General features: G+C 38.1%; 1 protein-coding gene across 1 annotated transcript in view; it reads right to left on the bottom strand.

Annotated features, from left to right (window-relative positions):
* ZFHX4 (zinc finger homeobox 4) overlaps positions 1–27,760 on the bottom strand; it is a 149,438-nt gene that overhangs the window by 94,563 nt on the left and 27,115 nt on the right. The window contains exon 3 of the mRNA XM_030227745.2: positions 27,043–27,545. Coding sequence (XP_030083605.2) covers positions 27,043–27,545 — 503 coding nt within the window. The remainder of the gene's footprint in view (positions 1–27,042; positions 27,546–27,760) is intronic.

Raw genomic sequence — 27,760 nt, 5'->3', positions numbered from 1 at the left:
TTCTATAAATTAAAGATTCTGAGAGAAAAATGTATTAATGAAAATTAGTAGGTCAAGCATGCTCTGACTTAGAGTCTAAGGGAACTCTAAGGGGAATTACACTCCAGAGGATACTGTACATCAGACGAAGCAGAATTATAACATAAAATAACCCTAGTCTCGAGAAGAAAAAAAGTTGTAAACCAGTACTGATTATTCATCTGTTTCTCTAAAATATTAGCTTTTTCCAAAGGTTATATGGAGCAACTAAAATTAATGATGGAGCTGCTCCTGACTTGAATAGGACAAGGACATCAACCCTCACTGTCTGTTCTGCTGCCTTACCAATATTAAATTGCAATGGAGAAAAAACCCTCACAGATGAACCAAAAAGCAAAAACAACCCAGTATATAAAACAATAGAAGCAAACTGAATCTCAAAGGGCTGTACTCTGTATTTTACATTCAATATTTTCTACTTCCTAATACTGCAGGTTGATAGAAGTGCTACTCCATGTACTGAGGTAAAACATCTATGCTGCATCAGCCCTTCAGATTTGCCATGAGAATTGTCTATCCCTGTCTGTACCAAGATGCTCCAATATTTATTTTTGAAGAATTTCTTTGCAATTTGAGCCATCTAGAAGAGAACTATTTTATCATGACTATCAAAATAAGAAGCTCTGTAATTATAATCATAAAGAGGTCACTATGTTCCTTCTTTTGAAGTTTAGTTAACACAGTTTTATACTCTAAAGGGAAGACAAAAACTCTGTTAAAAACCTATTAGCAAACAAGGTTTTTTATCTGTAAGGGCATTTCTATTACTGGCCATAAGGTCTCTCTCTACTTATCAGAATGTCTGAAGCTACAATGCTATCGCTACATACACAAAAACTAAAAAACATCTCAAGTTTAGTAACTGAATTTGAACTCTGCACATTCCTCCATTACAAGCACATTTTAGAACTATCCTAACAGTTTTGCCACTAATTTTCATCTTCTGTAGGTATGAAAAAACCTCAAACAAAAACCCTTAATAAAAGGTTCAGTCATCTCAAGAAAAAAAGCTCCACACAACAAATGCTGCTGTGATTTTCGGTATTTCAGAGCCAAACCCCTGCTGCTTGGTCATGATAGTCATAAAAGCACACTAATGAAAGCAGCAAAATTTATAATTAATTTTAATTCTGATGAAACCATACTGCTCTAATCAACTGCCTATCAAACGTCGGTGCAAATTACACTAACAAAAATAATTATTACGACAGGTTGGCAGAATAAAATTTTCCATACACTCCATCTGCATAGAGAATGCCTGTGTGGGAATTGCTTTTAATGAACAACAAATTACAATTACTAAACTAAATGAACCATCTGCCTTTTTTGTTTGTTTTCACAGTCTCACTAGTACAGGGTGCACTGTCAGCTTAATTGCCATTCAAAATGGCAGACTGACCTACCACCAGATTTTCAGTCCACAACATTTTAACTGAAAAGCCACAGCAGATGTTTTTAATTTTATGAAGAGGACAAGTATGTTTTATAAATATATTCTAAATATAAAAGGCCAGTGTTTAAATAATAATAATAAGGTACATGCCTATTTCAGACTAGAGGGCTTGGATGACTAAATATCTCTAAACCCTAAATTAGCACATGAAGTATTCATGAACCAATACTTATTGAAACAAGTCTTGACGTGCTTTATTAACAACTTTTTTCAAGAAAATGTTCTGTCTCTAGTCTTTAATAAGTGACCACTGTTTTTCAAAGGGGCACACATAAGGACTTGTAGAAATGGCAACTATTAATAAATTTTTACCAAGCATATTTCAAGTGCTTATTTGGATATGTCATCTGGCATCTCCATTTAACAAAAAAAAAAAAAAAAAAAAAAAAGGAAAACCAGTGTCTTTTTTGCTCATCTCATACCAGTTGATCTTTCCTTGCTGAGTTTTTGGGAACCCTGATATTGTGTAACAGTTGGAAGATAAACTTTTAATAACAATCACTGAGGGGAAAAGAATCTGACCTGGACACGCACAAAGGAAACTCCACTTACCACTACTACATAACATAGGAGCGGGGGTTGAGCAGCGACATTTTATTTAATTAGATTATTACTTATATAGTGGATAGATCAGCCCTATTTTCTAAAATCCTGGCTCATCACTTATTATTAAAAAAATAAAATATTTTGGAAAATAATCTTTTTTCTATTGAAGGGGCTGAACTGCAAGCCTTTGAGACAAAAGCTTTCTCTTTGTCTCAAGTACCAAAATCTTTCAAGCAAAACCTAAACGTACCACTGCCATAGAAAAGAAAAAAAATAATGAAGAAAAGAAAAAAAAAAACAAACAATAAGAAAAAAAAAAACCAAAAAACAAAGCAACCAAACTCAAAGACTGTGTCAGTATCCAGTGAATCCCTCATATCTCTGAGATTGTCTCCAAATGCCACTGTGTTATTTCAGGTTTGAATCCCTGATTCAAAAGATAGCTGTAAAAAGGAGAGTTAGGAAGCTTGTTTGTTCCAAACAGCTGTGGTTCAGAGCTTTGGGAAAGTGATCAATAAATATAAATAATATTTAATATTCTGTTTTTAATGTCATTTATAGGTTTTTAATTTATTCCAGGCTATTGTGACAATGTATAAGACAAAGGGAAAAAAGTGACTAAGAGAATGGGCATCTCACTTCTAAGTATATTAAATCATTTAATGACCCATATATAGAGTGATGCAAAGTAAAATCAACTTCTATTTCCAGACCTCGATGAAGCTGGATAAGTGAAGGTGGCTTAAAATCATTCCTGTTTTAGGTCAATGTTATTAATCATTGTCCACACTTGGAGCTACTATACATTGCTTTAAAATACTAGCTTTAGCTGGTCTGCATGCCAGTGCCCACTCACATATCCATGTCTGATTTGGGGATTAAAATAATCCTTATCCCCTCCCCCTTCTACACACCTCAGGTTAAGACTAGAAATAACAAAGAAAAATCTGATTTCTCTACTAGGATATTTGATTTTAAAAGGTGCATTACAGTGATTACATTCCAATGTTATTATAATTAATATTTACAATCACTAACTTGTAATACCAGTATTACTAACTACAGTTCTTTGCAGAGATATGTGAAGAAGATATGTTAAAAACCTATTAAATGTTAGTTCATGACGATGAACAGCATTAATAAAACTGCTTCATTCTCATTTTCACTCTGCAGTAGTCTTGTTTCTCTTGCTACTTGGACTTTATTTGAAGAAGCTTTTATTTGAAAGCCTTTGACTGACTTCCACATTGGTTTACCTTCCAGGGTTTGCCTGGTATTGTTTGGGGTAATGTTTTTTCCTCTGTAGTTCTTACCATCACAGCCTGGATGTCTGGAAAAAAATCACATCTCAATTTTCCCTTTGAGGTCTTTCCTCAAATAATCAATGTATTTTCTTTCTTTCTTTCTACCAGAAGAAGCTTTCCTCTTCTTTTGGGTCAAGCAAAACCTTCCCCTCCTACAGCTTTTCTTCTAGTCCCACTGACACACTAACATCTGTGAGTTCTCCAATACGTTATTAATACTCTGCAGGGAAAGAAAACAGGGAAATGTGAAAAATACCATGCTGAACAACATCCCTCTCCCTAAAGAAGACTGATCCCTCTATTGCAATTCAAATCTTCTGCTCTCTCACACTCCATCTGGATTACAGAAAGCACTGGTGCTTCCTAGCAGAGAGTCCAAGTGCATGCCGTGCCATCTCCCAGCCCTGTACTGGGACAAATCCCTGTAGAGCACTAGGTTACCCCCTGCTTCCCCTATTCCATTTAAGACCTGGGCTCCACTCACAGATTGACTGGCCATGGTTGGAGAGATGCTGTGTCAAGACCCAGACAGCAATCAGCACACAGCCTCCGTAGGCCTGGATTGTTTATTCTGCTCATAACATTCACAACACTGGAGTTTGCCTTCCTAATCCTTGCTCGGAGCAGAGTGTACAGAACAATTAATAACAGCTAGCACACAGAGGTAACACCTTACTGTGGTGCCTGTAAAACTGCTGTGAAAAACAGTAACCTGAGTCAAGCCCTATCTCACATGGTGCCACGTGGATTCTGCAGAACTAGCTGTCACAGGAGCCAGGCTGCAGATGCCTCATCCTCTTCCAAGAGGTGGAATAAAATTGGGCTTCCTAGAAAAGTGGAGAGATCTTGTGTGGTACTGAATCATAACTGGTCTTAGAATGATCCAATACTTTCCAACAGTCATCCAAATTTAAAAAAAATATATTCAAAACCTGTACCTTTACATGCTGTACTGAGGATATCAAATTATCTATGGAGTAACACTGATGAGTTATTACTCAAATGCAAACCCACAGTCTATGAACGCTCATCTGAAGGCAAACTTTTTGTCATGCTCTTCGAGCAGAAACAAATTAATTAGTTGTCAAATGGCCCTTTCTGTCTATTGTTTGTACTTCCAAATTGAATAAATGAAACACTAATTATGACACAGACACTCTTCTCCCACGCTGAGTGATAAGATGACAAAGAAAAACAAAAAAACCCAGACATGCAGATTCAGTTGTTTACTGTTGGAGTAGTACCTTTCCTCAGTGAGACTAACATTGCAAACAGAAAGGCATCTTATTTACATTTGAAACACTCAGTTCTCGTACTCATTTTTGAAGTCTAATGTCGTCCTCTGAGAGCAGTCACTGAGGGAGACAGAGAGACGGAAATGCAGGAGCAACACTCTGAATCATCCCCTTGGCCCAGGTGTTCCCAGATGTGCAAACAGCTAATGCCACATCCACAAAAAAGGAGGGTACAAATACAAGCCCTGAAAGAGCCTAAATGAATGTGCAGTGTGATGAGGGATCCTTGCCTGACCCTGGAAGACAGTCTGTTTATATCCCAACTTTAACAATAATAATAGAGACCTAAACGTTCTTGTATCTTTTTGTTTTAGCCCACATAATCAGAAACATCATTAATGTTCATGCCCTTATCCTTCTTAAAAATCCTGATAAACTGTTTATCCGGATAACCCCCCACTGCAGCAGTGAATTTCACAGGCTGATTATTTCCTGCAGAAAAAAAAAAAAAAAAAGAGTAGCTCTGAGTTTCACTGAATGCCACCTCCCTCTCCTACTACAGTGTCAAGTAAAGGGAGCACATGGCTGGGTTTCACTCTCTCCTTCATCATTTTATATACAGCCCTAAGCCATACCACCTTGTGCTGTGATCCCTTCAGATCTCACAGGCTAAAGCAGGGTCAGAACTCGGAGGGGAGATCTCCAAGGAAAACACCAGTGTTACAAAAAAGAGTTTTGGTAATTCATTGATGGTGCTCTCTGTCTAAATCAGTAATGAGTCAGTGCCCTAGCTTGGTGTTTAACAGCACTGTCCTGTTAGGAAATGTTTCCTCTTGGTTGAAACAAAGAACAGATTTCACAACTGCTTGTACTTAATAAAGTTATTAAGTACGTGGCACATTTTTTCAAAGGAGGAAGAGTGTTAAGACAAATGTCTTGGCCAAATTTCAACTTGTAATTATGTTTTGCCTACCTACAGGCAATTCCCTGTGCAGTTTCACTCGAACAATGATTTTTTCTTTTTTTTCACCTGCCTTGAAAATACTTGCAGTGCACTGCTGCTGCACACAGTTGAACACGAGCTTTCTTCAATTCTACCAGTATGTACATGAAGATGGCCCTATATGCACTTAGGCCAACACAGAATGAAGGAGCACTGAATTTAATTAACATTGTTAAAACATTTTGAAAGCCTCTGAATAAAGGCTTTACAAAGTGTAAAGTATTACCATGGTTTCTAGAGTCTATTTATTTAGACTTAATAAGATTCCCTTCACACACACACACACACACACACACACACACACACACACACACACACACAAAACCTTTTTTTGCTTTGCTCAGTAAATGCACATTAACAAACAGTAGTGCTACCCAAGCCACCAAAATTTATTTTCATCTAAGGAAAAACTCTCCCAGGATGGCCACCCTGCATTCCCTTTACCCTGTAAGAAACTGAAGGGCAAGTGCAACTTGGTAATTGGTGGAATGATCAAAAATTGAAGTTTTTGATCAAGAAAATGAGAAAAAAATTCTACATTTGCCAACCACTCTCTGAAAAGACAAGCTTTCAGTATCTTTTGAGCTTTAGCCCAGGACACTGTAAGCTGATCTGAATTATGTATCTAAAGTGAGGTTTTCAGAAAGAATTGGGGTCTGACTCATTTCAGTCTTCATAGGTTGAAACAGAGTGAAAACTGCAACTAGAGGCAAATTGAGAGAGTTGGACCAGAGATGAAACTGCCTCTGAAAAATACTTGCTGTCAGAAAAACTGGCTAATGGATAGACAGCTATATTCCTGGCAGCTCCAGTCTCATCAAACTTTACAGGTTTACCTCTCTTTTCGCAGCAAATCTGAAGGTGGTAACCTGTAGGCCACTAAGTTCTATAAGTTCTGCATTTAGAATTAAAGCATGAGAGATTAAAGATGGAGAGAAGGAAAATACTGGCTATATTCATCTGAAATTCTTGAATTACTTCCTTCCATGCCCCACCTCTTGGCTGTTTGCTTTCCATGAATTTCTCCATACTAAATCTGCTGACCTAAGCAAGGAATTTGTTTCAGAAACAGCTATGTTTAAACATATACTGCAGAATATCCAGGGAAAACACATTCTGAATGTGTAAACTTAGCATTCATGAAACAGCCCATTTCTAATGGTACATTTGCAATCAATCAGGGAACAGAAATATACCAGGTGGCAAACCAAAACTAACCACCAAAGCACAAAAGTTTAAATGTATTAAATATTGCAACTGACTCTAGGTTTCAGCAGCAGCAGGACTGGGCACAGTTTTTGGAAGATATTTCTAAGGCAAAAAAACTTGAGAGAAGCCAATTTGAAAGAGAAGCAGTATCCATCCATTTAGCCACTAGCCACATATAGACATAGACATTACCAAGGGATGCTTATCACTCCTTGGATTACCTCAGGAGCCAAATGCAGAATCAGCCCAGCTTGTGAGTGTGAGACAGCTGCCTTGGCCATTCCTACCACCTGTGCATCCCACCAGCAGACCTCAGTTTACAACACAGCTGCTATATCCAAACCCCAAGGCTGGCAAGATACAAAGCCAAACAATGGATTTCACCATCCAAGTCTAGTGATATTGCTGTGGAGATGAAAATCATCTGTGTCATGGAGACACCCACACCTCAAGCAAAGATGGTTCTCCCATAGTGGCCTTGGCATATGTTAATCAAGAAGGGTGACCAGCTAGAACTCAGCAATACTCCACGTGGGAGCACATGAGTGAACCACTGGGCTGATGAACAACCACCCCAAACTACCCCCACTCCTGAGTCCTCCTGCAAAAAAAGAATGGAATCACTCAAGAGTAACTTCATTTATTGCTCTGATGGCCTTCAGCTATTCATCAATACCACTTTATCATCAGATGTATCAAGAGTATCCAACAGATCTACAATAATAGGCATGCTTTAATAGTGTCTAAAGGGTAAAGAACTGCCCTGATGCCTCTGTCATCAAGTGCAGCTAGTAGCCCTGATTCTGTCTGTCATCTTGCCTTTAAATATAGCAATTCCACATGCAGGTGTATTGAAGTGGCAGTAGTTTCACCAATTGAGGCTTTAATGTGCATATTCAGTCAGTCCTAATTTGACTCTATCTTCTGCTAAGAGAGTAGGTTAGAGTTCCCAAGTCAAACTCTCCACAATTTTTCACTGTAATTGACATCAAATATTCTAAAACATATACATATATTCATTTCAATAATCAGTACAATTAGTTGTGCACATAAATATTTAATGAGCCTTTGAACTAAAGGTTCAACAGTTTAAGAGACTGGTAATAGGAAACAATGTTTATTTCATTGGTGGGTTTTAGAATCCTAAAAATGAAAGAGAAGATCTATTCCTTCTTATTGCTAGTATAGAGTTATTCCCTGTAGGGATTTAACCAGATTAAAAATCAGCATTTAAACAAAAGTCACCAGTTCAAAAGAGTTCCAAATCTGGCATGAATACACTGCTTTTGTACACCGTCTCATGGTCCATCAGAAATGCTCTGGCACTCTTACTCTGTTTTTAGCTCAGGGCACAAGTCATCATAAGTCAGTATTGCCCATTGTTGCTATAATAAAAAAAAAGGAGCAATGGAAATGACAGCTCAAGTACCACTACTCCTCCTCTTTACCACAGGACCATGCTTGCATTCAAGCCATTATATTGGGAGTTTCTGCACTGATGCTCTGTAGTTAGCAGATATCACTTGTCTGCCCTTTCATTGCAACCTTGAGAAGTAAAATTTATTAAAACAATTTTTAAAAAGCAATGCACAAATTGAGACCAACCTATTTAAAGACATTGTTGAATTGCAAAAGGCAACTGAACATTAGAATTAAAACAAACTCTGAGGATTTATGCTCTAGGAGCTAAATTAATTTCAATGTGAATTTTGCACTTTGATCACCATGCAAAAGTGAATTCTTTAAAATACATAGATAAGTTTTGATACGCATCAACCGTTGTTTGTTATAATGTTCTATTATTTATAGCAGCATAAATCACTCAAGCTCCCAAAGGGTTAATACAAGTAGATGACTGAAATTCATGAGCATAATCCTAAACAAGTGAGTTGAAGTTCTATCAGGTCTATTTCATAGCATCAGGGATTACTGCTAGCAGTCTAATCCTACTGAGCCTAAGGGAGGTACGTTGTATTGTATTTGAAATCCTGGCCAGGAAAGAACGGAAGGTTAAATGGGTGCCTTGCTCTGTAATCAAATATCACAGGCACTACTTATCTATTCAATGAACAACTAACGTAGAAAATCAATTAGGAAACAAATAGCTTCTTCTTTTGATTTTTTTTTTTTACCTAACAAAAAGAGAGAGTTAAAAGTAAATGTTTTTATAATACATGTTTAATGAAACTATATTATATTATAAAATAATCTATACATAGACTGGCAAAGATTAACTAGAAGGTACAAAACACCCCATAGCAACTCTTGGTGTTTTAATGCTATTTCTTTAACTACCAGGGCTATTTTCAAGGCTAGCATGTTTTCAAATTCTGGCAATTGAGCATCTTCTGAGCATATAAAGCAGCAGACAGAAACTACTCATACAAAAATATTAACTGACTGCAGATAATTGGACTGTGCTCAAATGAAATCACAAATACATATCCGGTTGTTTGTAACTGAACATCTTAAATTATGTATCAGCTGTGAAGAGAATTTCTTCAGCTGTGCATCATCTTTTGTTCACTTGGTTAAAATCCCAGGAGTACTGAAAAAGGCTGAAGCTCCTGCTGGTCTTTGTTCCCAGCAGGGAGAACTCCCTTTTGGTGGTCTTGAGGTTAACACCCTACCCGCCTCCCCCCCCATACCTGTCATTCTGAATAGACTTCACAGTCTGTGCACACAGACAAACAGCCTGACCTGGTCAGCTAGCTTGACCCCTGGGCAGGAAGAAGATCACATCTGGTTATTAATATTGGTACATTAAAAAAATGTAATCTTCAAGGCACTTGGAGAAGCAGGCTGGCAATTATACAGTATGTACGGGATGTCAGTCAGGGAGCATGTTAGCCTGATATTATGTCCGAGAACACTAAAACGTTCATTTTGCTCTGATGAGGGGTTTCAAACACAGTCTCCCTCTGTATCTCTGAAAGCTGGCAGGAGAAGTTTGCCCAAAGCACTTAAGGCTCCAGATTATCTGTTCTTACACTTCACAATTTTTAGTCTGTTTTACACAGTTTTATAATGTAAAACATTTGTAGCTGAAAATTGATGCAACTAGAAAAAAGAACCCACATGAATTTATAGAAGAGAAAGGCAACTAATAAAGGGAACAAAACCTCTCAAAATTACAATTGTGAAAAACGTTCCCATTACATTCTCTGAGTGTTTTACCTCTATCCAGATTTTTTTAGTTTGTTCATTCTAGGCATCTGCATAGTAGACAGTTTAAACACAGTTTATGTAATTGGCTAAAATATACAGGAACACATTTGTACATGCTTGTGATATATATATTATATACAGATGTATTTATACAAAGCTTTATATAGCACAGATTTAAGTGTCGTGTGTGAAATCTTAGTTCCACCAAGTTCAACGGAAAATTTACCATTTGCTGGAGTTGGGACAAAAATTAACCCTACCTAAACAACACACTCCCATCAGGATATGTACTGTGAATATCAAAGCCCTGGTTTGACCCCTGTACATAGTCAGATAATTATTCCTATGTGTCCCTAGTGGTTATACCTAAAAAAGAATGAAAGACCATGGTCTGGAACTATTGTATGTCATGTGTTTTATCCCAGCCTTATTGGTGCCACATGGAAGATTTTATATTGTCAATATGAACCCTGCATAGGTCCAGAATTCTTCACAAAGGGCACTCTGACTGCTCAAGGCACACTTCTACACCTGTTGTGTGAAAGGTAGAGGAGCATGGTCTTCAGAGAATTCTCAACTGAGTCCCAGATGATGGTGCCAACAAAATCTCCATGCTTGAAACAATACCTAAAATTGTCTCCAAGAGTAATTGTTGTTAATGCTCCCAGCCCAGTTAGCTTAAATCAGCTGTCATTAGTTTGGTTTTGCTGCAAACCACCATCAAGACTTCTTCCTTGATTTCAAACAAAAAAACTGCCTTTCAGACTACATGGGGGCAACACCCAGGATGGGCCTTTTACCAGTAATGTGTTAATCTTATGATCTCTGAGTCTGAAAAATGAGCTTCATAGCATTGGAAGTGGGAAGTTTCCAGCTTTTCAACAGAATGCTGGCACTTGTTTTTAGCTCTGATATGCTTTGAGAAGTCAGACCTTCAAACTGAAATGCTACTATGTATGGAAAAGCTATTACAGGAAAAATGTAAGACGTTTCTAAAATATATTAGTCACAAAGTTACAGAAGAATTTTTCCCCCTTAATATTACTGGGGCTTGGCTCAGTACATGCAGTCATATGAAAAAAAGAGTATTGATAGAGTTAGAGAGCACCCTACAAATTTCTACCATATTTTTCCTATTGCTAAATATGCAGCACGTTCAAAATGTGTGATAGCACACCTTTTTTCTCTCTTTATTACTTGAAACAACACAGTCAGCTCAATCTCAAGACAATAAAATTTTTATCCCAATCATCCCAGATAAATAGAAATGCTCACAACAATGCACGTGACAATGTACATAAAACACTCACATTCATCCACAAGAGAAAGTGGAAAAGAAAGTTATTGGCAGAAAAGGAGAAAAATATAAAGGGGTCTAGGGTTTGGTAAGAGTGAAACTGGGCTAAGAGCTGTAGAAATCTAGGTGCAAATGGCACTGTGAAAAACAGACACGTAGAGATGTTGGTGGAGAAGGGAGAAAAATGTGATGAGGTGGTAAAAAATGTCTGTGTGTGCAACTGAGGTTGCAAAGAGTAAACCACAAGGCAAGGATGACACTATGCACACTCCTGAGGGAGCTGGCATTTTGGAGTGAAATTCCAAGCTTCAGGCAAGAGAGGAAATGTTTCTGACAGGTTGGGGCCTTTTAGGGTGGAGGCTTTCTGGTTTTAAATAGCAGCTGCTTAAAAAGTGCTCACAAATGTGGAATAATTTAGGAGGAGAAATGGGCTATAAATGAGGTCTCCTAGTGTGTATGCTCTCCCACAAAGTATGCCATGGTTATCAATACCCAGTAACCTGGTTTGGTCTGTAAAAGATATTTAGGGAAGTGGATTTCATTGTATCAACTCTCACGCTGTATCAAACAGGCAAACTGCTTCCATGAGAGGGAAGACAGCCCCAGTTCACATCCTCTCCTCCTTTACACATCCTCATTGCAGAGCAGTCTCTCTCACTCTGCTTTTGTGACGAGCCTTTTATCTAGAACACCAGAAACAAACGGGAAAGCCCTAGAAATAAACTTTGGGAGAAAAACAGGAACAGTAACCATCAATTTCAGCAAGAAATTACTGAAATAACAGGACTTTTGAACTGGATAATTTCTCACAGTAGTGACAAACCACAGTAGTCAAACCACAGGAGAGCCATGTCCCAGTCAATTGACAGAGTTAAGAAACACTGTCGTTTTGGAAAACTTCTCTATCCTTGGAGTAATACTACTGAGATCATCAATACTGCAACAAGATGGATTTAGCCTGCATTCTTCCTGACTCTTTCCTCTCATCACCATTTTAATAGGAAACAAAAAACATTTTTAAAGCTTCAAACAAATTCTGCAGAGCATAAAAACTAGCAAAACCATTGCATTTTTCCTGAATCTTAGCAAATATTTAGACTTTTGCTTAACAATATGACCTACCTCATACTATAGAAATTTCACAGACTGCTCATGCCACTGGCAGCTGAGAATCTTATCTTTGTGGCATAGTGAGGAAATAATCCTCACCAAAAACTAAAGTTGGGGGATGGGATGTGTGAATGACAGCCTTGTGTATGTTTTAGCACTGAAAAAGGACAACTGGTGCTGGAAAAGAGCTCTTGTAGTTCATCCAGCCCAGAACACACTGATGCAGCCTGGGAAGGCTCCCTGCGAGGTGAGCACAAGAAAAATGAAACCTACCTGAGCAGGGGATCAAAACACAGGACTGCAGTCAGACCCTACAGCTTGTGACAGCAGCCACTGCCTTTCTGTAGCAGATAAAAAGTTTTCTGAAGCCACCAGCATCCCCCTGAGCTGGCTCTGCCTGGGGGCTCCCCACGACTCCCTGGCAGCAGGGATTTCACTCTCATCACAGACACACTTACAGGTACTCTGCCCTTCTGCTACTGTCCTTCCCAGTCCTTCTCCTGCCACATCTCCTGCGAGGTGTGTGGTGGGAAGGACAGGGCACACACAGATGGCTCCCTGCCAGCCAGGGACCCCCTGACACAAGCAGAATAACTCTGCCCTCCCCCACGGCAGGGAAATTGCATCAGAACTCCAGTTTCTTTTTTGCCCCATTAATGGCAGAAAGGGAGCTGAGCCAAAATCAGAGAGGGCTGTCCTGTGACTGTGTGTTTGTCATACGTTTCCTTGTTTCAAGTTTTCTCCAATGACTAATAGCCTCTTAAAGAGCTCCAAACAAAAGTAAGCTATTCTAAGATGGAAATTGCTGGACATAGTGAGAAACATTAAGTATTTCTTTTTATGGGGACATAAGAAATAAAAAAGAAAAAAACCCTCAACATTTATACACTTAAAATTCTCCAAAAAAGGGAGGGGAAAGAATGTAAAGCATTACAAACCTAATTTTGTGAAAAAAGTATTCAGTGATCTGCTGCCAAGATAAGTGCCTCTTTGCTTTAACTAATTAGCACTATTACAGGGTTCAGTAGTGACATTTCAGCAGTAATTGATCCTCTGATGCAATTTTTGTGTATTTCAAACTAGCCAATACATCCAGACAAGAAGGCCGTGCAAGGATGGAGGCTGGCAGTCAGCACAGAGGTGCCAGTCACTCATGAGCATGACCTTGGATCCTGGGATGCTAAACAGATGCTGCCAGGAGGAGCCACTAGGACTCAGTATTCTAGAAAATCAGACCCCTAATCTCTCCACTTTTAGCACATTCTACTGGCAGGTAGCACAGTTAATTTAAATTCAGGTATTGGCTGTCCTGAACTAGTGTTTATATACAGTCACACGGGGAATTTGAACTTCTGGCTTGCTCTGAAATTAGGATTTCATTTCAAATGTTGTGCTGACTTGGTGGGGAGGGAATTTGGCATCATATTTTCAGATTACTTCACACTACATACAGGGTAACATAGTTACTATGTATTTCTTTTTCTTCTAAACCCTAATGTGAAAGGTTTTAATGTCAAGCAGCATGAAGACCAGAACAACCTAAAAGTCAACATAGCTCCCACAGTATGAGTTCAACCACAACAGACATCCCATCTGTATTTCTTGCTATACCTTAATAAAAATCAATAATACATTAAAGTTAGCACCAAACAGTATGAAAAAAGGACACTACAAAGAGTCAAATGCAGTTATGCCTCAGCCCTGCAGTCCATATGCAGAAACAGCATCTTCTGTTTTGCATCAGTAAATAAATATCTGGGTAGATGTTTGCAGAGAGGTGGTTAATTAGCCATTTCTGTTCTTCAGGCTCAGCAAATACTTAAGTGCCTACAGACATTTGCACCTCAAGCCACTAGGTACAGCAACACATGTGGGAAAGCATTGAGAGGCAGGCAATGTGAAGAGACAGGCAATGTGACATGGGCACAAGGAGATGCTTCTTTCTCTCACTCTAATATTAGGGGGACTTTAGTTACTCCATGGGTTCATTCAGAGCTGGAGTTTTTTTCCACTCAGCCGGCTATGCAGAAGCAGCCTAACCATGTAATGTAACAGAGGGGCAAAAAACTAAAATGACAGAGGCAGAAAACAAGCTACATGAACTACCAGGGCATTTAACAGAACAAAAATTACCTCTGTGTCTTCTAACTGCAAACTAGGACTGATCCTGCAGAAGTCATAAAGGAACTCATGACAGTCAAGACCAGCCAAAGAACTGTGAGAAATGCCAGATACTTTTAAAGTTAGCTGAGCATGCAGAAGAAACTCAGTATGGATGGATAAATCCAAGAAAATGTGTATTAGAAGGAATACTTTGAACCAATCAAGCACTTTACTGGTGTCTGAGTTAAATGCAGCCACTCCAGGACACTTCAGCATCAGTTTGAAGGGGGGGCGTGGGAAGAAGCATGTAATGAAAGGCAACATATTTCCAGCACAGACTGCAATAGGATTTGTTTAAAGCAGATTATATTTTTGGATGCACCAGGCATGGGACAGTAAGATCATACAGTTCCACTGAGAACAGCGTGTTCAGTTCTGAAATATCTGTGTATCTCCAGAAAAATTTAATACTGGTAAAAGGAGTTCAGAGATCAGTGATGGGATTAGCAGAAATGTGGAAGAACTTCCACTAAAAGCAAGACTGAATGGATTGACATATTTTGTGTAAATAAAAGAGAGGCATGATAAAAAGACCATAAAGTAATCATAAAGATTGTTGTGAAGTTATAAAAATTATGTAAAAGATCATAAAGCAAGTAAGAACACATGATCTTTTTCATTCTATTACCAGATGAATAAAAACAAATAAAAGTTAAAAAATAATTACAGAAAATTTTAAAAGCCAAAAAAAAAATCTGTATGGAGGTTAAATTAACCAGTGGAACTCCTTCCCACTGCATGTGATTGAGCCAGAAGTTCACTTTATAAACTGATTTGATGTTTGTATACCTATAAGACTACCCAAAGGCAACTTTGCTGGGGAAAAATATATACTTGAATTTGTGTGATGTTAATTCATTACAAAGTACAGAGGACAAATGAAAAGAACAGCATTTTCCTGTATAAGCAACATTATTCTACATTTGCCCATGGAATCTTTTTCTTTTTCTTTTTTTTTTTTTTTTTGGGTCTGCTTTGCTCTCAGAAGCAATTGTTGTTAGGCAGTCTGTAGCAAAGAGATTAGATAAGGTGGACTAATGGTATAATTTGCTGTGATAGGACAGTGATTGCATACTTGGCCTATTAATGTGTTGTTGCTTTTAAAATAACATTCTCTTCTGTTATGGACAGCCACTTCAAAAAATGTACTTAACTAACTTTATTTGCAATAGAGTATTTTTCATTAGGACAGGTTGGAAAGATATCTCATGATTAAGTGACTCAGAAAAAGTTCCAAAGAAAAAAAAGAAATATTCTCTATACCCAGACCAAATCCTGATAATTTCAGCCCTTAAAATGTGTATAAGAAAATTACAAGTAACTGGGAGAAGGAAATTAGAAGAAAAATGGAAATCCAACCTTGACTGCAGCAGATGCTAAGATATACAGACCTTTGTACAGCACTGTGGAAGATGACAGGAGCAGCCTGGGGTACGTATGGACACACAGAGTTTTAAATCCTGTCTATGTTCCTGGGAAGTGCACACTTTTTTAAGCACTTACTCCTGCCCTTTTTTTACTGTCCACTGCACCCCCTGTGCAAGAAAACCATCCTCCAACAATCACAACTTCTCTTCTAACACTACTGTAGGATAAGTGTCTCTCTTGTGAGCATGAACAACTTCAGCCTCCACCTCTAACTCTTCCCAATGCTCCAATTCATCCTTCCCAACTACAGACACTTTTAAGTCCAAGAAAAAATAAATATATGCAGACAGAAAGACAGACATATGTGAAAAACTTGTTATGCTTAATTATAATTCTATGAGGACCATTTAGACTGTCAGATGTACTACAGGCCAACCTCTCAATCACCTGTGCTCAGTTAGAGACACGCTGGGGTTTTTTTCCCCAGAGCCATGCTCTGTTTCCCAGTACAGACAGTATTGACCTTACCTTCTAAATCTATTAGGACAAACAACTACTAGAAGTAAAGGAAAGACATTTGTTTAGTTCCTGTTGTGGACACATGAGGCATAAAACCTTTGTATCTGGAGAGCACAAAAGCTAAGTAAATTGGTATACAGGCTCTCTATAGCATGAGATTTCAGAGTCTCCTTTTTTTGATTACCAGCTCAACTCTTCCTTATCATAAAAATTGTTACTTACACAGAACTCTTCAAAACCAGTATAGCTCTTGTATTTTGTGTGCCCCAAAATGCTTTGGGCAAACCTTATCATCTCTTTGATGATTTTGAGGTAGCTGAGGCCACAGAATTTGAGCTTCTCAGTGAAAAACTCATGAAATAAAAGAAAATAAATATCCTAGCAAGACTTCTTGGATCCAACCCCCTACATGTAACATATTGAGTCAGAGATGATCCCACAAACCTATTTTCATTTTTTGAAAAATAAAAAAAGACAACACAAAAAGGCAAAAAAAATTTTTCAAAGTGACTACGGAGTGTCTGAGTAAGGATTTGCTCTTCCTCAAAAATACCTGTAAGCAGTCCTAATGACTAGCTACAAAGATTTTTATTCATTGAGTTCTATAAGTCACAGAAATTCAAGTGTTGAGAAGATATTGTTGAAGCCTGACACACTACAAAACACACCAGTGGAGACAGGAACAGAGAGACAGAGCACATTGACAGCATATCCAATTCATTGTGACCTATGAGACTACCTTAGTAAATCAAAAAGTGACAAAGGATATCCACAGCCTAGATACAACACCTATTACTGAGATGCATCTGCAACAGGGTTAGACCCAGGGGACTATCAATACATCAGTGCTCTCAAATCTGCCCAGACTAGGTCAGAAATTTGGTAAAATTAGTCCTAAACTATTTTCTGTGGCCTGTGATCTTTTTCATCTGAGACCTGACTTCAGAAGATCCTGTCCTGACGTATCTCAGGATTCCAGCTTCCTCCTGGGGCAAGATTTTGAGTCACAGAAGCTCCTGAACAAATAAGGACGTAAGGTTTTCAGAAACACTTGCAGTTTGGATTCATTTTTTTTCCAGCCACTTTATTCTTCCTAATTTCCAGCCATTCATTAGCTGCTTACATATTTGCAAATGCCCAAGGGCGTTTCCAAAATAGTAACATCTAGATACTAAAGCTGTCTCATTTCAGTAGTAAAGCAAGCTTTTTTCCATGCTCTCATCACTAGCACCCAAACAAGAATACCAAGATGCTCCTTAGACTTTGTTTCATTGTTTTCATTGTAAAAATATCAAGTTTCTGGTCATTCACAAAGTGTTTATTCAATTAGAGAATGTTAGTATTTTTTTCCTCAATTTATTTCTCATAGAGCAAGCTTTTGTCTAGGTTACACAGAAAACAGGAACATTGTTGTCTGAATGGTATGAAGCTATGTCAGGGGAAGTTCAGCTTGGACAGTAGGGAAAGGCTCGTTACTGAGAGAGTGGTTGGCCACTGGCACAGGTTTCTCAGGGAAGTGGTCACAGCACCAATCCTGTCAGAGTTCAAGGAGCATCTGGATGACAGTCATATAGTTTAGTTTTAGGTGTCTTGCCAGGAGAGGAAGTTTGATTCAATAATCCTTATAAGTCCCTTCCAATACCAGATTCTGATTCTATGATTCTGTGAATAAGAAGTGCCTTTCCTACTCCTTTACTATTAGGACCCAAAGTTTTGAATTTAGGATAAGGATAACATCAATTATAGCAATTACAACACTTGAGCCACTTGCATTATCTTAGGATTATCCATGGAAATCATCTTTCTTTTAATAAAGTTCTTTGGAGACAACTGACCTCCCCCACCCAAGAAGTGCTACAGGTCCAAACACAAGCTTAGGATGCCAATGGAAAAATTCCATATGTGCTAAACAACTAAAATCAAGAGATGCAGACCTTTGGAATTGCCCGAGAAAGTTCTGGAAAGAAGAGTTTTCACTGCTGGCCTTTGTTTTAAAGGAGTCATCTTGAACTTTCTCTAAGAGTAATCTAGTTTTCTGTTAAAGGCTGGGGTAAAAACAATCCCAGAGCAGCAGATTCTGTGCCATCTTTATGGGTAAAGGTGTCTCTATGGTTCTTTCCCCCAGGAGCAGTGCAAGGAAGTAGTGCATGTTCTTGATTTTAGAGAGTGTTTACAAGGGAGAACAGGGACTACAAATGAACAACCTCTTTGGGCAGAACACTGAATACTGCCCTTATGTGCTGGGCTTCCTAGTATGTTACTATCCAGAGCTCCCATTAGCAGTATGTTTCCTATTCATGCATATAACCAAGTAGTATTGCTCATACCCCTCATACATGACAAACCCTTTTTTTTTCTGTTATTGTAACTGCTTCTGCAGTAGGATGCCCAAGGCATGGGAATTTGCACACTTCATCATCCAAAGACTACCTTTGCTCAATTTTTGTTTTCTTCAATACCCCCTGCCTTTAAAAGCTAAGGATTATTTTAATGCCTTCCTTCCCACTGGTAGAGTAGAACACACAGTTTCCCCTGAGGCTATGGTGCACAATATGCTGTGGCTCTGTCTGCTGCAGTACTGAAGGGCTAGCATGTTCTGCTGCAGACCAAGGGGATAATTTCTATGACATACTCCTTCATGGTTGCCCACAAAGCAAAGGTCTTGAAGTTCTTAGCAAAGCTTCACTTCTTTAATATATCAGCATGAGGTTGTACGAGCATCAGTCTGCACTATCAGCCTGTATTAAGTACACCAGTCTAACAGATTATCAGGTTCAAAAATTATTGCAAGCCACCACTTGTAATTTATGTTTTATCAACATAAATCCTCTACTCATATTTATCATAATTAATTCCTGTTTCCTGTTGTGCTGTATCATATTTTACCAACAAACATACACATGAAAGTTTATCCAAGAAACTACATCTCCTGCATTGTGCCTGATCCTTGCTGAAACCAACAGAAATTGCATTTCTTCGTATTTTACACCAGCATCTTCACTATCCTTTCTTATCCTTTTCTGCTTCAGTAGTGCCCCAAAGGAGAGAGAAAAGAAGAAATGCAGAAAATTAATTTATCTGTCCAGCAATATAGACATATATAGAACCAACAGAGTCTCAAAACCTATGTATCAAAAAGCTCAAACCTGTCCTGTACATTTGAGGCCCATAAGATTTTACTCCCATTAATTCTCCCATAAAATCACAATTCTGGCATTTTGGTGGATGGACCAACAAATGCATAGACCAAGGGAAAGTTTCTTCTAAATGACTTAGCAAAAACAATAGCAAAGCTAAATTACAAGTATCCATGTCAAAATATAACTTTCCTGTCATGTGTCAGTCTTTTTACTTTTTTTTACTGCTCATTTTTAAATATGTGGAAAAGAGCATAGAGGAAAATCTCACCTGGGAGAGTCTGGAAAACTAATTACAATTTTAGAAAAGACACCTGTACTGAGTTGCATAATATCAGCTAAAATCTCCTATGGGTAACCAGAAAATCTATGTTGCAAGGCTGGGAGGGAGTGGCTGCTAAATCCATAGCTGCAATCTATTAATGCACACATACATATGCTCTCACATTGACACAATACTCCTACATACACTATACACTGCATCTCTGCTTTGAATCTCAGTCAGAAATAATTACATATTTCTCTTAATGTCAGAATGAAAGAACTCCAGGCACAAGAAATATCTGTTATACAGCCATTTTGTGTGTTGAGCATACTGAGTAAATGAGGCTGATGCTCTTTCTGCTGCTTTGGCTCTCCTTGCTCACTTTTCCTGCTCTCCAAGAGGACCTACTCACTCGGGCTCCCCTGGGCAGGCTGCACACTGCAAGTAGTCTGGTACAGCCTCCTTTCCAAGAGCAGCCTCACACCCCCCTAGCCAGGACACACAGACTGGGATTCTGGACAGCATTTCAATGGAAGAACATGAAAATTCTTTAAACTCTGATTTGAGAACATCTCTCTGTTTCAGCAGTGTTCCATAAGCTGAATACAAAATAGGTTATTTTTTAACAAGGACCATTATGTAAGAGACAGCCAGACATCTGAATATCAAATTAAATGTACCTAAAATATAATGTGAAAATGCTTTCTCTACTGTTTTATTATCAAAAAAAGGGTATTTTTGAAATTGCTATTTTGCCAGCCAAAAAATGTTTTTTTTCTTAGCTGGGGAGTTTTTGGATTTTTAATAAATATTCTTGTCTATAGTTTACACGTACATGTAGTAGGCACATACATTTTTTGTACTGCACAATGTATGTATAGCTGTGACTAGACATGATGTTCTTTGAACACTGGTTTCTCTTTATACATGTAAGCACAACAACATAATCTGAATTACAGTATCTGAAACTTGCAGTGGAAATTAAATTTCATAAAACATTTAAAACCATAAGTGAACATAAATCTCAAAGGACTTTAAAAATTGAAATACCTTCTATCCTTTATATGAGGCTTGTGTTGAGGAACAAATTAGAATAACTTTTGTTTATCACTGAAAACATTTTTATTCCAAACAACCAAAAAGAATAACATCAAGCAAAGCTTGGTTTAGCTCCTCAGGTGTGCAGACATATTCCAATTTCCTTTCCTCAATGATTTTTATGCAAATCAATGCTGCACAATCTCCTGACCTCTTTTACCATCATATTGGGACAATGACAGTAAAATAATTGGATTGGCATATTTGTAGGATATTTTATTTTATATTAAAAAGTTAGTGCAGGACAATTGAAATGAAAAGAATGTCACTTTCTGTTAATTCCAAGCTGATCAAGTACCAACATTTCATGCCAAACAGACTAAAGCAAACAAAGTGATTTGGGCTGTTAGTCCATTTGTCCCCATGTGCATATACTTCACATCCCCCTCAGTTGTTAATTCCTAACAACCACGCTTTCATCCAGAACAAGGATAATGAGAAAAAACCAAGCAGTGTTCCTTGGGGAACTGTTACACTAAAAGTTACCTAAGGACTAAATCCCACTTGTGCCTCCTGCACGTGATAAAGATGAGCAAAGCATTCAATATTCCTGGCTGATTGAAAATCCAAATATGCAAACAGCATTATGGAATCCAGACAGACTATTCTGCTTCACTGATGACAGATGAAGAAAAAAGAAGCTGGTCTGATTAATCTTTTGACTTTGAACCAGCAGAGAAGTGGACACCTCGCTTTAAAGAGCAATGCAGAGCCCCAGCTGAAGAGCAGGTGCTGCATGGTATTTGCCTTTCCTGCAGAGGATGCTAGCTAGCAGGACCAAGCAGCTGACCATGAAAATTCTTGGCCCTAAGTGACCCAAGAACAGATTATAAATCCATCCTATAAAATACAGCAAAAGCCCCATTTGTTCTTCCACCCTTTCCATATGTGATGTTATACATTTGTGATTCTCTCATTTTATTGGACTCTTTAGAAAGCTGTTTATGATCACTTGAGGACAAAACAAAGGCTCATTGTAAACTCTCTTTTAAATAAGTTGGAAGGTCAATATGAAACAAAGGGCACCACTTCATAACTGCTTACATGCAAACTATGCTTGTGTGTGTAATATTACAACGCATTTCAGCAAAGGGATAGAGTCCTAGCTAATTACAAAGCTAACATATAATAGCATTGCATTAGCAGCCCAAGAAATTCCTATTGAATTGCATACATCTGAAAATAGAAAGACATGGTTGTGCTGAAACTTAATTATCTTGGCAAAAACTGTGAGGGCTTGATTCTCAGAAGACATAAACACAAAGCTCTGCTTTACACTCCCAAGGATCTAATTCTTTGTTTATTCAGACAACCTACATCAGATAAAACTTACCATTTGGATTGACTGATTTGCCTTCTTATTTATAGTATCTACAGCTAAGTAACACAATTACTGTGTGGTTTGTGAGCAAGGGAAAGAATACTTCTGACGTACAAATGCAAGGCCTGAAAGAGACAATCGGTGTGCTCTGCCAGATTAAAAAAGTTCATGCTGTTGCATTCCACCCTAAGCAGAGAAGACGAGCCTTTTCCAAGGACAGGTCTGAGTGAAATGCTTTTTTATGGGTTCAAAGTAAAACATTATGGTAAAAAAATGAATACAGCTTTGTTTGTTTCTTCAGTCATCGTTAGCAATAGACATAAGGGTATTCTGGTTTTGAGCCCATATGGAAAGACCATCAACACTTTCTGCTTCTGGGTCCTTTGCCAAAATACCATATCCCACATGCCTTTTACCTTAAAACATAAAAGAAAAGGTGTTGTTCTGGTCAAATAAAGGAATAATTTTTACTAGCATACGTCTAATGTTAAAGCTGCCTAAATCCTGCCAAAGACATTACAACACCATCTGCAAAACAGATTTTCATTAAATTGATCAGTTTAAAGTTAAGCAGCTAGGCAGATGATGCTTTTGAGCTAACCTTTAACCTTTAACCTTCTTAAAACTGAAATCAGGTCACTCCTTTTGGTGGTATCTTTACTGCTTGAGAACACGTGAGGTAAAGAGATATACCAAAACTTAAAAATCACAGCATAAATAGTGTTGTGGATCAATATTTTCTCAATAAAAGGAAGCCCAAGGTAGTTCTCGTATAGTCTGCTAACTGCTGCCTCTCACTTGCCCTGAGCTTCTAAATAGCTGCATACACAATGTAAACTGCAGTAAATACACAGTATAAAAGCAATTACTAGGTATTATTAGCTGATAAAATAATATTTTGATAAACTGGCTTCAAATATTAATTTGTGATTAGAAATTGATCATGTCATTCAGTTGCTTGGTTAAGTAAATTTTACTTTCAGACATTCCAGTTTACTTTTAAAAAATGCTGTCTTGGACTTATTTATTTATTAAGAAAAGTATTTGGAAACTATTTTATGAGCACAGGACATGATATATGCAGTTTCCTGAAAGCTATTTGACTAAGCTACAAAATGGCTGCCTTAAGAGCAGTTCCAGCTATATGTATTTTACATCCACAGAGACTGATTACCGTCCTGCCTCAGCTTCCCAAATCTGCAGAAGCTGAATACTTCCTCCTGCAGAATGGAAATGCACTCTGTTGCTATAGAAGCTTTCTCTGTTTACTTGTGGAGTCTCTGAATGCTTCTTGATGGATGCTGCCAAGAACTTGCAACTCTTCTGTGGTTTAATTTGCTAATATCAAGCTCCACAATTCCAAAAGTAAGTCTTTGGGAAATTCATTTAGGCCAAGCTGAGTTCATTTAGGGTGAGGCCGTCTTTGTTCTGGTTCTTAGCAGCCACATTACCAACACCATTTGAATACTGCACTTCTGTAAGGAACAACCAGGCCATTTCTTCTTTAAATAACTTAGAAAACAGCTAAAGGTTCCACTTTGCCACATTTAGACTCTAACTCTAAAAGTGACATTTCCGTACTGCCTAAAATTATACCGCTCCAGAAGAGAAGCTCTGATGTTCGTGGCTGCTTTAAAAGCTACGGCTATGAAAAGACATCCTTTTATTCCATCAATAGTTAAGCACAGGGAGAAAAATCAAGCTGTTATGGCAACATTTATGAGAAGAAAATTCACAAAACAATAACATTTAAACAAATATAAATGACTGAAGAAAAACTTTGAGGTACTTGACAAAGCAAAGGAACAAAGCCACAGATTCTTCTTCTGTCCTTACAGATGGTTTTAGTATTAAACTTTTTATTGCCTAACCATATTCACAGCACCTTAATTTTAAAAAAGAGGAGCTGCTTGAATATAAACACATGAATATTCGATATTGCTCCTAAGGCATATATCTATTATTCATACAAATTATTGTTCTTTTTTTCCTTAGGTGCTCTAAAAGTTCATCTGATGGATCATGAGAAAAAAAATTTACAGCTCTCTTGGTGTCAACAGCTACACCAAGACCTGACAAAACTATCAAGTCTGCTAGCAGATAACTAAGCAGATTTTCAAAACTGCATTTATTTACATCTTGAGGCCTGAATGTACACTTACAATTAAGAGCAGCATTTTCTGGGTGACGTACAGAGGCATTACATTCTATTATAGAGCACACACATCTAGAACATCTTGGTCATTTGGGACACATTGTAGCACTTCATGCCAACCCCAAATCTTAAAAAAACCCCACTAGTACTCCAACTGATATTTTCGATGTGACATCACTCTCCTTCAAAATAACCTTGAAATGAAATTATATGAAAATAGTGTATGTGTGTGTATATGCTGTTTTCTGAGAGTCATTAAACCTGGAGGGGTTCAAATTTCCAAGATTCTCTAGGAAGTCATGAGGGACAGAAACTTTTTAAAAAGCTGAGACACTCACTAGCAATCCTAGGGACAAGTCCTTTAAAAATACATGCATCAGTAGAGTTGGAACCCTATGGTTAACAGCCAGACACTTTCAATTGTCCTGCTTAGGCCATGAAGCCTAGAGGGTGTCCGGGAGTTTATGGATTCCATTTCCACTGGGATGTCCTTAACTGATTCAAAGACTGAGCTCCAAAGGCTAGTGATGGTCCCTTGCTGCGCATGATAGCTGCTACCAAGATGCTACTGAGCTGCTCCATCTAACAAACCAGGATCTGACAAAGAAGCAGATCCAGCAGCAGGACATTTTCAGTGAAGAGGGACAAAAGCTAATACTCTCTCCCATAGCATCCCACATCAAATATTTTGTAGGACAGGCTGGAAACCCAAACATATTTGATGAAGGTTTCTCTAGGGATCAGGTTGAGTGAGTGAAGAGAAAGTACTCTTTTGAGTAGGTTGTTTGAGTACCTTGTGACTATAGTTTGTTGTTTTGGTTTTTTTTTTAAATAAGCAACCGGCATCTTGTTTTCAACAATTTAAATTGAAATTTCAAATTCAGAAGCTTTGGCAGTAAAGCCATCTGAGAAAAGCCTTCTGTCTTCCCTTCTCCTACTCTATCGTTACTGTCTGTGGCACCGTTTGCAGTAGCATTTCTTTGAATGGTGGCATTCTAGAACAAATAATTGAAATAATGCAGGTTAACACTCCAAAAAACAGATGGGGACCAAAAATGGGGGGGGTTGTTTGGTTTTTTTTTTTTTTTTTTTTTACAAACCCTGACTTAGATTGTGGCTGCATAATGTAAATGGAGGAATCAAGGAATGGTTTCACAGATGACAGGGAGCAGGAACCTCTAAAGGGTGTTTTGCTGAAGAGGCACGCTATGCCACTAGACTCTCAGCTCTTTTCGTACTTTTTGTAACAGGATTTCAGACCTTTAAAAAAAACAGCAAAAAATAACACCCTCTAGAATTAAGCAAAAATGCAATTTGAATAAAATATATTATTAAATTAGCAGAGCAGCCAGCACCGTGGGACGGTATAATAGACCAAAATTTGTGTTACTGCCATTTTTGCTCACAGCAGATGCACCAAGGTTACAACTATAAGGTTATAAAATGAAAATCCATGTTACTGCCTGTGTAGCATGTACAGACCAGACCATTTGAACATGGCTGAACCATGTTCAAATAGCTCAGACCATAGCTCAGACCAACCATTTGAACATGGCTGAACACCAGAAAAATGTTATTTCTTCCTGAAACTAGAGGTCTGCTGAGACTTTTCCATATTTGTTCTATATGTACAGGTCTTCAACATGATTAGAAAACCAGCATAGTTGCTGTAATCAGCAGATGACTCCTGATAGTTTAGTTATCACAGATTTCTAGTATAAATCAATAGATAACACTTGCAAAATGGATTTTCTAATCATATTTAGAGCTTGTTACAGTGACTAATGGTTTGCAATATTTCCTGAATTTTTATATCCCCTAGACAAAAGAAGTTTTAATAAGTTACAAAGTTATTCATCTTGGAAATGAATGTGTTATATTTTGTACATGAACCAAGACAATCAAGCCAATCCAGTAAACACACTGCAGAAAATAAGTTACCCCATAATTAGGGTTTGGAAAAAGTCATGACAAGTTGTGTAATAAATGGTATTCATCACTCCCACATATTCATTATATCCACATAGTTTTTTCCAGTAAAGATAAAAATATAGTTGCCATTCTACTAACATATTTATCTACACCACACCCTTTCATGTTCGTGAAAAATCATTACTGGTTTGGAAAAAAAGGGCAGACAAAAGGATGACAGTGCTTACTTTTGAATATCCTTTGTAATAACGTGGCATAATGCATGTGCTTACTGAAAATTCCAATGTAAAATAACTTGGCTGTGATACATTATGGTTGCAAACAGACACATATGCCAGAAAGCGAGCTCCTTTCCCTATGCACAGTATGGGAAAAACATCATTTTCCATAATATCTGTCAAGCTTCTGATCAAAATGTAACGGACAAAGTCTGAAAAGGTTATGAGAGATGTAAAACACCATTTATTATGAGAGAACTTTTTTAAAAAATTACTTATGGGCCCTGTGTTTGCAGAAAGCACCTCCTAAACGACCCCCAGGCGACTCAACAGGACTCATCTGGAGCACTCCTCCCTGACTAACCTGCAGTTTTTGTTTGACTATATGCATGTTCAATAAACATTTGCTCTACTAATTCATCAAAGTCCTGATTGATGAGCCCTGAACGGGTTAATTCCCCAGCCTACTCGGTGCTGGCTGGAGTTGCTGTCACAGACTTACCTTGTAGAGTTTCAGGGCTGCCTCATGCCTGTGATTGGTAGTATGTAAGCGCAATTTATCCACGCTGTTGGTGTAATAGTCACAGGCGTTACATTTCAGGTGAACCGGGTTGCCAATGGCAATACACTTCAGCCTCCACTCATTAGTTTTGCCGCCTTCTTTAATGTGAGCCACCAGTTGATATTTCTGCATATGTTTGTCAGTCTTGCAGTGGAGCTGGAAGTTCGCTTTGAGCTGAGTGTTGTAGTTACAGAGCTTGCACTGGTAGATGTCTCCAATTACAGCCCTCCACTCCTCTTCGGGGAGTGAGCGCTCACTGCTCACATGCACACTTAGGGCCTCCAGGCTGTCAGAGGTGAATTTGTTGCAAACAGCACACTGGAAAAGCTTCAGCGCTGGGTCACTGATATAAGGTGACAGCTCTCCTGCAGTAAGGAGGGACAGGTCATCACCCATTAGCTGACCACTGGCAAGCCGGATTTCAGGCGGCAGCTCATTATTTACTACAGGAGAAAAAAAATTAAAAGGGAAAGTAGAGACCAGCAAGCATAGCACACACAAAGGAATCCGTAAAATAAAGCCTTGACAAGGAGTTTGCTTTCTCTAGAGCTTAAACTATAAAAAGCTGTAATAGGATTGAATCAGGATCAATTACAATCATCCCTTTCAGCTTCTAAATTCCCTCATCAGATAGCTTTAATTACTCCTACTGGGCATG

The sequence above is a fragment of the Serinus canaria genome, chromosome 2, assembly GCF_022539315.1.
Source record: "Serinus canaria isolate serCan28SL12 chromosome 2, serCan2020, whole genome shotgun sequence".
Classification (NCBI taxonomy): domain Eukaryota; kingdom Metazoa; phylum Chordata; class Aves; order Passeriformes; family Fringillidae; genus Serinus; species Serinus canaria.
This window is presented reverse-complemented; position numbering and strand designations above follow the sequence as displayed.